The sequence below is a fragment of the Erpetoichthys calabaricus genome, chromosome 5 (genome assembly GCF_900747795.2).
Source record: "Erpetoichthys calabaricus chromosome 5, fErpCal1.3, whole genome shotgun sequence".
In the NCBI taxonomy this organism is placed as follows: domain Eukaryota; kingdom Metazoa; phylum Chordata; class Cladistia; order Polypteriformes; family Polypteridae; genus Erpetoichthys; species Erpetoichthys calabaricus.
Genome location: NC_041398.2, coordinates 145,728,494 through 145,742,199, shown reverse-complemented (window position 1 = coordinate 145,742,199; position 13,706 = coordinate 145,728,494). Strand labels below are relative to the sequence as shown.

The following is a 13,706-nucleotide window of genomic DNA, read 5'->3' as shown; positions in this document are numbered from 1 at the left end:
AGGGAGTAGAGTTGGCGAAGGTGGATGAGTTTAAATACTTGGAATCAACAGTACAGAGTAATGGGGATTGTGCAAGAGAGGTGAAAAAGAGAGTGCAGGCAGGGTGGAATGGGTGGAGAAGAGTGTCAGGAGTAATTTGTGACAGACGGGTATCAGCAAGAGTGAAAAGGAAGGTCTACAGGACAGTAGTGAGACCAGCTATGTTATATGGGTTGGAGACGGTGGCACTGACCAGAAAGCAGGAGACAGAGCTGGAGGTGGCACAGTTAAAGATGCTAAGTTTTGCACTGGGTGTGACAAGGATGGATAAGATTAGAAATGACTACATTAGAGGGTTAGGTCAAGTTGGTCGGTTGGGAGACAAAGTCAGAGAGGCGAGATTGCGTTGGTTTGGACATGTGCAGAGGAGAGATGCTGAGTATATTTGAGAAGGATGCTAAGGATAGAGCTGCCAGGGAAGAGGAAAAGAGGAAGGCCCAAGCGAAGGTTTATGGATGTGGTGAGAGAGGACATGCAGGTGATGGGTGTAACAGAACAAGATGTAGAGGACAGAAAGATATGGAAGAAGATGAGCCGCTGTGGCAACCCCTAACGGGAGCAGCCGAAAGAAGGAGAAGTTGAACCTCCAGCACTGAAATTATCCTTTGGATTTTCTTCAGTGCAAACACATCACTGACATCTTTGCCCAAAAAAATCCACCACTGAGTTCCAAGATGTTTGGAACAACCATGAAAAAACAATTGCTACATTGTCACCTGCTGCTTTCATAGTGATTGACACAGAGATAGAGAGAGCTTTGGAATCCACGGATGTAAGGATTTAGTCTTAAAATCAGATTGCCTAGAACATGTACTTACATTGTAGAATTCCCGGGTGGGTGGCTGGCCAGGTGGCCTACATCTCCGGAGCCCTGCTTATGACTTTGTGCATTAAAACTAGGTGGTTCCCAGTGTTTTTTTGTTGATTGAAGTTTTTGCTTTTCTGATTTTTTTTTTTTTTTGTCAAATGGCATTATCTTATATTATTTTATGTTAATAGATTTTTTGTCATATATGTTTTTAATTACTGTTCGAAGAAATGTTCTGGTTTTGGTAGTCAATCAAGAAAAGAATTCCACAAAAATAATTTGCTTGGAATAAAATTCAAGTGATAGTAATCACCTGTGCATATGGAATTCCTTTTATACAGATAGCTGATAGTTAGATGAGCAGAACAGAAAATAAATACAGGGAAACCTGAACTTTATAGTCCTTAGTATTGATACAGTATTTGCTCCTGGTAACAACTCGTGAACCAAAACAATAAAAGGTATAATTACATAGTTAAATATTTAACAGACTTGATGCAGTATAAATCAATGAGAGCAACGTTTTCAGCTCACACATTCTAGAGGCACATCATGATACAATCAAAAAAAAATCCAAAAACACTGGTAGAAAATGTTATTAAAGTCTATGATTTTGTATAAAAAGTCACAACTCAGTAATATGCTGAGTTTTCAAAGTTATCATTTTTTGGCTTCCAGCTACAATAGGTTTAGAATTAACTTCAGACACTAATCACAGCAGCCCATCAAATAACATCTAGGACAAATACAATTCATCTCATGGTTAGTGTTTTGAACTACAGGGCCATAAAATATCATCCACTGTTGTAGAAAATATGAAGGATAGCTCATTACTCTCAGCATTTAAAAAGAGGCTAATAAACTTTAATATAGCTTACATCTGCTAGATCTGGACTTACATGTTAAAATGTATAACATATACATATCATATCTTTTGAAGCATAATGTGTTCCTGAACACCACTTTTAGACAATGTTCCTCTACTAACCTTGAGACAGGAAATAATACAATCATAGACACACTAGAGTACCAGACCAATGAAGGATGGGTTCTCTTTGTATGACAGAATCTGTAGGAATAGCTTAGAAGTGAATAGTAAAAATGCTCAGTTGACCTTGATGTGGGTCCACCAGACTCTGACCTTTTAGTGGGAGGTCTTGTCCCTCCAGGTAATAGTTTTGTCTTAATTTCATGCTGATGTTTACAATTTATTTTCATGTTGTCACCTGACCTTATGAATTATTATTAGTTTTGACATGATTTGACTCAAGCTTTGGCCCTGGCCTTAGTTTATTTTCAGTTTAGTTATTTATTCTGGGTGTTTTTTAAAATAAATTCTATTGTGTTTTTCTTTACTGTTGTGTATGTTGTACTTGAACATATTTTTTTCTTGTTTATTAGTTTTAGCTTGTATTTTTACATTCATTTCTGTGGATTATTTTAGGCTGAACCTAAGGGGGTTTTCCCTCCTAACACAGCAGTTGTAGAACAGCCATTGGCTCCTTCGTCACATGATGAAGCATTAGTTTTGATACTTCTGTTTGGGTCCTGTCTTTTGATTATCTTTGTGTTCTAGATTTTTGTAAGTTCTTGTTTTTAATCTTGTTTTATTTTTTTGACGTCTATCTATTGTTAAGATAAAGCTCTTTGGATTTCTGGATTTGGTTGTGTATTTGCTTCTTCCAGCAACATTCTATTTCTTTGGCTATTGAATCTTTTATGTTCAATAATCGTTTACTAAAAGATGGGTTTTTTTGATGTTTGGTCCAGAGTATTGTCAGTTACTCTCTTTTTGAATTTATATGTTTTGCCTGCATGTAGACCAAGTTTACAATTTGTGCTGTTGAGGCCACCTTGAATTTTTGAAACTGAGGCCTGGTTTTGAAGGAGCCAATGTAATAATTACTACACTTACCTGTTCTCTGCAAGTCCCAGTAGTAGATCACCAGCCAAAATCCTGTATTCATGCCTTTGACATGGAATGATGTACAGACCAGTCTTCTTCTTAACGTACTTCTTCTTTAGAAGATCATAGACCAACATTGTCTAATTACAGGAAATAAAATGTTCATTACTGGGCACTGACTTTAACATTTTTTTTAAACTTAGCTGAAGCCTTTTTCCAAAGTAATGTAAATAATCATTATACTCTGTTACTATGACAGCAAATGTCTAGATGAAAATCATGCCACAATCAAGAGAAAAATGCAGAAAAAGTATGGAAAAGTTGTTAATGTCTATGGAAAGGGTTACAAAACAATTAATTGTCAGGTAGACTGAGTCATCTGTTTTGCTTATGCAAGATTTGATTTTAAGTGGTTAAGTCAATGGAAAGGTTTTGAGTTACAAATGAAGTGCAGTTTAAAATGTCCATCTGTTCCTTTTCCCTTTCTATGTACTCAATTCAGAGCCATAGAGAGCAGAAGTGTATTCCAGTAACAGTAAGCACAAGGCAGAGACCAGCTCTGGACAGGGTGACAGCCCATTACAGGACACGGGTAAAATATAAACGATCTGTTAACAGATTAGTAATGTTAAATAAATTTTCTTTCAATTTCTAATGAACGTAGAAATTTCCTGTTACTTTAACGAAATTGTTAAAATAAAATGAATTGTTCAATTCTTCTTAAACTAGACAAGGAAAACATCTTATGTTAATGGATGAAACAATACATTTTCATCTCAAAGTGCATCAGGTCTGAAAAACAATCCAGTAACTAACAACATTTTGAACTACACAATACAGGTTTATTGTCAAAATGTATGTGTAAATTACTGTTCTTACCTGAAAAATAGGTCGTGGAGTGTCTGTAAAAGCTGCCATGCCACTGTCTGTCAGGATGTACAGTTTCATATCTCTCACCAGCACGATGTCAGTACTTTCATATAGACCACGCTCTACCCTCACTGCATTGCCTTTGTATTTGGTTTTAACAATGTTCCAAACTCGTACTGTTCCAGGAGTTAGGCTTTTGCATACAACATACCTGTAAAAAACAAGAATATCTATACTGTCAGGGCAAGTAAATCTTGTAAATACATACAATTTATATATATATATATATATATATACTGTATATATATATATATATATATATATACTGTATATATATATATATATATATATATATATATATATATATATATATATATATATATATATATATATATATATATATATATACATACATATATATACATTATACTGACAAAAAATTAAAGGAACACTTTTTAATCAGAGTATAGCATCAAGTCAATGAAACTTCTGGGATATTGATCTGGTCAGTTAAGTAGCAGAGGGGTTTTTTAATTAGATTCAGCTGCTTTGGTGTTAATGAAATTAACAACAGGTGCACTAGAGGGGCAACAATTAGACGACCCCCAAAACAGAAATGGTTTAACAGGTGGAGGTCACTGACATTTTTCTCTCCTCATTTTTTCTGACTGTTTTTTCACTAGTTTTGCATTTGGCTGCGGTCAGTGTCACTACTGGTAGCATGAGGTGAAATCTGGACCCTACAGAGGTTGCACAGGTAGTCCAACTTCTCCAGGATGGCACATCAATATGTGACATTGCCAGAATGTTTGCTGTCTCCCAGCACAGTCTCAAGGGCATGAAGGAGATTCCAGGAGACAGGCAGTTAAGCTAGGACAGCTGGACAGGGCCGTAGAAGGTCCTTAACCTTTCTGCAGGACCAGCATCTGCTCCTCTGGGCAAGGAGGAACAGGATGGACACTGCCAGAACCCTACAAAATGACATTCAGCAAGCCACTGGTGTGAATGTCTCTGACCAAACAATCAGAAACAGACTTAATGAGGATGGCCTGAGGGCCTGACGTCCACTAGTGGGCCCTGTGCTCACTGCCCAGCACCATAGAGTTCGATTGGCACTTGCCATAGAATACCAGAATTGGTTGGTCCACCAGTGCCACCCTGTGCTTTTCACAGATGAGAGCAGGTTCACCCTGACCACATGTGACAGACATGAAAGGGTCTGGAGAAGCCGTGGAGAATGTTATGCTGCTTGTAACATCGTTCAACATGACCAGTTTGGTGGTGGGTCAGTGATGGTCTGGGGAGGCACATCCATGAAGGGACGCACAGACCTCTACAGGCTAGAAAACAGCACCTTGACTGCCATTAGGTATCAGGATGAATCCTTGGGCCCATTGTCAAACCCCATGCTGGTGCAGTGGTTCCTGGGTTACTCCTGGTGCACGACAATGCCCGGCCTTATGTGGCGAGAGCATGTAGGCATTTCCTGGAGGATGAAGGAATTGATACCATTAACTGGCCCCCACACTCGCCTGACCTAAATCCAATAGAACACCGCTGGGATATTATGTTTCGGTCCATCCGACGCTGCCAGGTTGCACCTCAGACTGTCCAGCAGCTCAGTGATGCCCTGGTCCAGATCTGGAAAGAGATTCCCCAGGACACCATTCATTGTCAGGCATACATACAAGCACATGGGGACCATACAAACTACTGAGTACGATTTTTGAGTTGCTGCAATGAAATTTCAGCAAAATGGACTAGCCTGCTGCATCATTTTTTCACTTTGATTTCCGGGGTGTCTTTGAATTCAGCCCTCTGTAGGTTGATAATTCTCATTTCCATCAAATGATGTGGCATCCTTTTGTTCCTAACACATTATCCAGTCCATATCAGTATAGATATCCAGCAGGATTTTTTTCCCATGGAGATCTGATGTGTTTTCAAAGTGTTCCTTTAAATTTTAAGCAGTTATATATATATTTTGAAGTAACTGGTTGTGGAATGCAATAACGGAATGTGTACTGCTATTTTTCCTGTTCTATTTTATGTGTTTTCCGGGTGAATTACAACTCACTGAGCCACGCAGGCAGTAAGTAACCCAACCCAAATACAGTATCCTAAGTTGAAGTGAAAGTCAGGTTAATGCAGTATACGGTATGGCCATTTTTGTGAAAGAGGAAGGACTTTCAGTGTACTATTGCACTAATAAAAGTGGGTTCAACTGAAAAGCTCCTAGGTACAATATATCTTCTTTATCAATTTACATAGCCTGTCCCCAAGTGCATAAAGACATTGTTTCAGGTATCCAGTTTTATATATTTATAGTATGTAAACATCCTTACAAAAAATATAGAACAGTCCGAGTAATATACGCAAGTCAGATTCACAAAATGTTTGTAACATATCCAAAGAGGGTATTATTGCAAACTGTTATATTTTTAGATCTAGGTTCTTTCTCTGTTAACTGTCAGTCTTTATGCTGTAATTTCATTAAGAGTAAAACAAAGGGATTCTGATTTGTGCTAGTAAGCTTTGGGGAGAGTTACATATTCTCTCAATATTTTATAAAAGTAATGAGTTTACAAAAATGTTCAGAAACATGCATACCTATTAAATTATTTAAATGTCTGACTATAATGCAATTTCAGACATCTCTGCCTTTTTTAACACCTGACTTTAAAAGATTATTATTGCATTGACAAAAGTCGAAAAATGTGTAGTCCTGTCTAAAGTATGTACTAAATACCATCAGGCAAGTGTTAAAACACACAGTAACCATTATGACTTAGTTGTATATGGTGAAATATAAAAAGCTTAACTCAAAAAGATCCAAATTAATATGATAACACAGGATGATGAAACATATGTTGAAACAAATTGATGGTAAACAGCAAGTAAAATAAATAAGCAAAAAGGTAAAAATCTCTAAAAATGGTGAAAATCGTAGGAAGCGTGAGAGAACACAATAAATGCTGCGTTTCTGAATAATGAGTGTCTCGAGTGCTTAATTAATTTCTAGATTTTAATAAGTTGATTGCACTTTGTGAAACATTCTCTGTAAATGCATAAAACCCTTTTCATCCTTAGCAAAGTTTACCTGGGATAGTTCACCATGAAAATTATTTCTTCTGTTCCATCATGTTTCTTTGAATTGTGAACATTATAAGTTAGAGACTGGTCATTAATCTTGGATGCTAAGTTCCATATTCGGAGGGAGTTTTCATTTTCACATGCTGCTAAGCAATACCGCAGATCAAAGCAGGTTCCTTCAAATTGCAAGAAAACAGGACATTAATACTGAGGGGCAGGCTTCAGGCATTGTTAACATTGGCACCTAGAACTCTATGACATCACAGCTATAAAGAGCTGAATCCTATCTCCATATATGCTTATGAAACAATTTTCTAATTTTTACAATGCTTCTATCCATTTTTTACTTTCTCATTATAATCAAGGGTTATGAAGCTATGAACTATAACTTTGCATTGAAATATTTGAATTGAAGGAAGCTACACTTTTATGAGATGCATGGTCATGTCAGAGCAAGGTACACAGACAAAATAAAGAGGTGATTTAGATAATCAAGATGGTTCAGTAATACATAAAAGTAGAGATTTTACTCAACAATACCATTGTGTTGAACACAAAAGACAAAATAAAAAAGTATCACCCAAAATCTGAGACACCTCAATGGGTCTAAAGAGAGGAGATCGGCTCATTCACTATGCATTGGAGATGGTCATCCACATACAGCACAAGATATCAAGCAATAAAACTTAATATCTAAGATCTGTGGTTGTACTACCTCCATGCTAGTTGATCCATAGTTATAATTTCTGATTCTAGACTTCTTAAATACTGCGGTGGGCTGGCGCCCTGCCCGGGGTTTGTTTCCTGCCTTGCACCCTGTGTTGGCTGGGATTGGCTCCAGCAGACCCCTGTGACCCTGTAGCTAGGATATAGCGGGTTGGATAATGGATGGATGGACTTCTTAAAGAAGACCCCAAGGTTCCATATGGTGTTCATGCACTTCCTGCCATCTACCATACCAGGTAGAGTCCTAGTATCTACCTGGTGGATTCTAGTTGCTTCAGGAAAGGCAGACAGTACAATGCTAATCCCCAGTATATTTCTTTCACAGTAATACATTTCTCAGGTTCCTGATACACCTATGTAGGCACCTGCCTCTGAGTGGCCTATATTTTCCAGAACCTTGAGTTATGTTTATATTTACACAATATGCCCAGTGAGGACTTCCTCTGCCTCTTTCCCCCTCAGGAACCATGTAGCTTCTCATGTCCTGCCAACTGTGAAATCCTTAGAAACTCAGTAATGCAAATTCATTGAAATTGTTGTAGATGCCTATTTAATTGCTTGCACTTTTTAACTGTTTTGTCTTATGCCTTTATATTCTATGTTATTTCTAAAATAAGGGAATTTCAACATTGATAATGCACAATCTATTTAAAGAGTGATGTTAAAAAGAAAGAGAGTTTCACCTGTAGAACCCCAATGGAAAAGAGCTAAAAAGCATGACGCCACCATGATGGATTCTCACTCTACTCAAAGACACATACCACTCATATTTCCTAGACAGTATTCAGCAATGTGAAGGTAAAGAGAGACTGTTATAATCAAGTCCAGTAAGGTCTTGTTGAAATGCAGTAATTACCACATTGATGCAAACACAAATAAATGAAGAGAGGAAAGCTCGAACCACAAAGGTCCTAATCAGTTGACTGTAACAACCAGAAAAGACAAACTCGGCCCAAAGGTCTATTTGAACACGTTCCAGAGGGAATAATTTGACCCTGAGAAGATGATGTCTCAGAAGGCAGCACTGTATCTTAAATTAAGACAGTTGTTTTTAGCTGTCAGAAGCTAGGATACATTTTCTCTTTCCTTGTAACATTTGTAATCAAATACCACCATTACTAACCTCCAGTTACTACACATGAAGTTTTCACTATGTGCTTGTGGTCCTCTGTCTCCAAATTCCATGTAATGACTTCAGACGTATTAGTGTCAGGAGAGGAGCAGAAGGTAATAACATGAGATCCCACGCGGTTCACAGAGAGCAAAGAAAAAGGGTCATTACAGCAGCCTTTCACGGAACGGAGATACTCAAAACTTGCTGTGCTGAAGATTTCAATATGAATGATCTCATGAAGCCTCATATAAGGGTATCTGATTGAAACACAAAGAGTTCAGAGAGTGTATAAACAATGTCTTTGGGTCACAAATTTAGAAATAATAGTTTTCTGTGCTTTTCAAAACTCTTCTTTTACTGAAAATATTCAACAGCATCTTAGAAGTGATTTTAAAAAGAAAATACATTTATTGTGTGATATATAGAATTATATAAAATAAGTGTGAAGTGTAAAAATAATTATTAGTCTACTAGGTCAAGGAACTTTAGCGTAACTCATGTTTGGACTGAAGTGAATATTTAATCATTGCATAAAAAGTGAATGTAGTTAAATTTAGGAGACTGTCACTGATAAATACACTCAGTGAAATGAAATTCAGCAGTCACTTTGACAATGCACAAGAGTGACAGTGACATTATTCACCAAACCTTTCTTTCCATTCTGTGCTGTGATATGCATGGATGACAAAATGCATGGACCCTGACCCCCCATCCTCATGACTACTAGTACTTGGTGCTCCTGCATAAACTTTTCACCCATTTTCATAGTAACCTTAAAGAAATGCAACCAAAAATTGACTTCCATTTTGAGATACATCACTACATTTTATGATACACGGCGCTTACAGGGTTTTCATTTGTTTGAATATCAAAGACATTTTTGCATCTGTAAATCTAATTCCTTATGAGCTCTTTCAGCAAGAGGCTATACATATACATAACAACAACAACATTTATGTATTTATTTATTTAATTTGAATAAAATAACGTTCCATACAATCAAGACTTACTTTAAAAGCAATGAAAATGACATTGCATACATTCGAATCAAACTTAATAAACCTGAATTCAAATCCCACTCAAATGTTTATTTCTTTAGCAAATTTTCTTACAAAGGATGCAGCTCAAAGTGCTTTTCAAGATGACCAAAAAATAAGAATAAAAGAAAATCAGAAACGGATAAAATAAGAATGAATAATTTACATACCAAAAATAAAAGGTAAAAATGAATCAATATGCAATTACATAACATAAGTTATAGAAAATAGAGTCCTTATATTAAAGTTCATAAGTCTCTAAAAAGAAGTCAGATGCTGCGGTTAGACAGACAAACAAGGAGCAGATACGAATATATTAATGTACCCACTGTAATTTTGCTACATCTTCCTTTAACTAAAATTAAATTTTGTTTCTTACATATATTCTTTCAATGCAATGTATAATTGAAAATGTGTTATTTTTTAAAAGTAAAACTCCCAATCTTAACATCAGCACAAGCCTGAAGGATAACTAACAATAATGTTGTAAAATAACACACATGTCCAGTACAGAGTTGGTGGTGTCATAAAATTCAATGCAAATCTATGTCTGTGTGAAAGTAGTACGCATGTAAGGAGCAAATAGTCAGGAGAAGCAGATTGTGTGGCCACAGTCTCCTCCTCAAGCATAATACGAATTGGAATGCCTGCCCTTTGAGACATTTATGTCATATTTGCATATTATTTGCCTAGAAACATAAGTGTAATGCAAGTAACAAAATCCTAGTTAAGTCAGTCACTGTAATGTGATTACCAAAATTTAACTTTAATGTTCTATACTTTATTACTGAAAATGTAATAAGTTAACAGTAATAAGTTAATTTGTTCTGTGTTACACCCAAATCTTCTGAGAGGAAAAAGAAAAAAAAAAAAAAAATAATCAAGAAATGGAACTAAAAACTAAGGGATAAGACAGGTACTTTCTAAAATCAGAACCATATATGTAATTTAAACCATATACCAAAACCAAACACTAGATATAAACCATTATCAAAAATAAACATTGCAAAGATCTAACTCTAATTTGCCCCTAACTGTAGAAATTGTAGTTTATATTTTTGTTTTAGAAACTGCTCTACTACTCAGATAACCAGGACATGTGTGGAACAAGATGACCAAATACATCATGTGACTGACGACAGGGTTAACCACACACAAACAATATGGCCAGGTATACAGTATGCAAGATCAGTACAAAATGGCAGCAACTGTATTACAACAAGCAAGAAAAATTGCATCACCAGAATAGCTATAAAAAATAAAAACTATAGCCTAGAATACTCAACGAGAAATGGCAGGCCATTAAATGGAGGATTGAATAAGATGATTCCTACAATGGCTTAAAAGTGTTGTAAGAAACAGTTTCATCATTTTTGGGGGGCTTGGGGGCTTCTGGGGCTCCAGCATCAAGCCCCTGATCTTTGGGTGGATCCCCTGTGCCCCCCCTTTGATCACTCATATGATACCACCACACCACTCTCAAATTACTTGCACTTTAATCAAACTTATTATTTAATTTACTGTTAGCTTTTGTTTCATGTTATTAATTTTTCTTTTTCATTTATATATTTATTATTATTATTATTATTATTATACTGAGAATGTCATTTTATCACTATTTTCTACATTTGTTTGCACAGGTGCTGTTTCATTGAATTATTAGACTTCACCAGTGCCACTGTTTTGTGTATTTAAGAGCACTGATTCTGTGTGCTTTCTAGAAAAGATATTATGGTGGCCATGATATTATAATGAAGTGGATGTGTGTAGTGCTTGTGGCAAGAGCAAACCGGGGGCTACGCATTTCATTGGGTGACATTGCACGGGATGTGTAATGGCTGCTTGCAGGCTTTGAGATAGATAGATAGATAGATAGATAGATAGATAGATAGATAGATAGATAGATAGATAGATAGATAGATAGATAGATAGATAGATAGATAGATAGATAGATAGATAGATAGATAGATAGATAGATAGATAGATTTTGCTTTTTACAGAAGCTCTTTAAATATAATAAATACATAATACAGGGACGCCCCTGCACTGTATCTTCAGGGGGAGCAGCCCTAGACGGTGCAATACCTCCCCCTGGACACTAGATGGCCGCCCCCCTGGGTTGGAGAGGTGCGTCAGGCTCCCACAGGGCTCCACGGGAGTTGGAGTTGGATGAAGCCCTGTTGGGTCCCGCAGGCACCGCCAGGGAGTGCTGTAGCTGGGACTCTTGCGCCCCTGTGGGCCTCATAAGCACCACACCCGGAAGTGCAGCCGGAATAAGCCAATCAAGCACCTGGAACCCTTCCGGGTAAATTATAAAAGGGGCCAGCAGCCACCACTCGGGAGGCCAGAGTCAGGAGGTGGAGGACAAAGCTAGACGGGAGGAGTGGTGGTGGTGCCAGTGTGTCTTGAGTTAAATGCTTTTGGGACTGTGTATTGCCTGTGGGGTTCATAGGGAAGACGTGCCCCACAGGTGAAGAAAAATAAAAGTCTTTGTGCTTTTACATGTGCCTCAGAGTGAGTCTGTGTCGGGCGCAATATAGCACCGTTCTACCACAATAAATAGACAGAAAAATAAATATATACACACACACTTTATAGTCTGAATATATACCAAATTTCTTTCTAAAAGTTAAAAATTAAAAAGAAAAAAATGTTCTGACTTGGCTGTCACAGTTCCAGTGTGGCATTATGCAGAGTGTGGCAAGCAACTGGGGGTGGTACCCAGCCGGGACGCCCAGAAGGACCGGAGGAGGGCTTCCATTCGATGGCTGGAGTCGGGAGTGTAGAAGGACATAGCTCGGAGGAGAGGAGTGGAGGCGGTGAAGAAGGCATTGTGCTTGAGAGGCCTGGACTTTGGGGTGATTGGTGCTGCGGCACTGGGTTATGTGCTCCACTTGTAAATATTGTAAATAAACGTGTTGCGGTGCTTTAAATTATGTCTGCCTGTCTGTGTCTGGGCTGTTCCCCACAATGGCATCCCAGATGGGACTCTCCACCTGGTTCAAGGCGGGGACCCATCTACAAAAAGATTTTGTGGGCAATCCGGCACAGCAGGTGATCCCACACACATGCCACGGGAAAGAGAGCGACTCACCCCACGGACCGCCACCAGTCCACAGAAGGGCCATCTCCCCTTGGTGCGGAGGGACGACAACAGGCGTAGCCGGAGTACAGCGGGCTCCCACGAGTGCACCGTTGCTGAGGACGCCTGGGACGGTATTGTGTCTACGAAGGCCACGCCGAAGCAGGCTCCTCGGACAGACGGGACCCGGAAGATAAATGCCCTGCACAACAGCAGTCGGCCCTGGCAGGGACTGCTCAGATCCGTGTCGGTGGCAGACGCGTGCCGATCCACAGTGCTTCGTCAGCGCAGCGGCAGCAGGAGGAGCTGCGGAGGAGAAGTCACTGCAGCTCAAAAGGCCATGGCAGCTGCGAGGTTGCCCGGAGGCACGGCACCACACCAGGAGAGGGAGAGCCAAGATGGCCGCGGACCAGAAGTCCCTCCCCGAGACAGGCAAGGGATTGGACGGTGTGTGTTGCGTGCCCGCTGTTGATTCGTTGAAGGCGGGACCAACGAATGTCTGTCTTGAGCCGGGGAAGGACCCGATTGGGCCGAGGAGACGGCCCCACAGAGGGCAGCCCTTTGTGTGTGACTGATTGACAGGTAAGTCCACCGTCGGCTGAGTGTCTGTGCATGCCGGCGGCTCTGCATGAGCTGGGGGAGTGCCTTCAGCCCACAGAGTCGTTATTGCAGATGATATGTGACCTCCGAGAGGAACTGGAAAAGCTGCCGTGACGATGCTGCGACAGTGGCGGATTGGCACGACCTTGGATCCTCCAGCCGGAACGGCACGGCGGGGCAGGTAAGTGGAACTGGCCCCGTAAAGGATAAGGGAGGCCCCACCGAAAAGAAACGTGATGAAAGTGATCAGATTCAAGTGGGGGGGCTTCGATAGTGGACGCGACGGTGAGAGCCGATCGCGTGGTAAGGGGGGAGAGAGAGAGAGGGCAGGCAGGATGCCGGCTGATGACTGCTGCAAGTCCTAGTGCCCTATGCCCCGAGCCAGCATCGGTCTCACGCCACTCCACAGGGACGCAGACAGGACAGGGTCT

At 39.4% G+C, this 13,706-nt stretch overlaps 1 protein-coding gene across 1 annotated transcript in view; it reads right to left on the bottom strand.

Moving 5' to 3' along the window:
- LOC114652802 (uncharacterized) overlaps positions 1–13,706 on the bottom strand; it is a 104,487-nt gene that overhangs the window by 38,142 nt on the left and 52,639 nt on the right. The window contains exons 16-19 of the mRNA XM_028803117.2: positions 8,566–8,813; positions 6,724–6,892; positions 3,633–3,834; positions 2,763–2,893 (exon numbers count right to left, since the gene is read on the bottom strand). Of these exons, the coding sequence (XP_028658950.2) occupies positions 2,763–2,893; positions 3,633–3,834; positions 6,724–6,892; positions 8,566–8,813 (750 nt within the window). The remainder of the gene's footprint in view (positions 1–2,762; positions 2,894–3,632; positions 3,835–6,723; positions 6,893–8,565; positions 8,814–13,706) is intronic.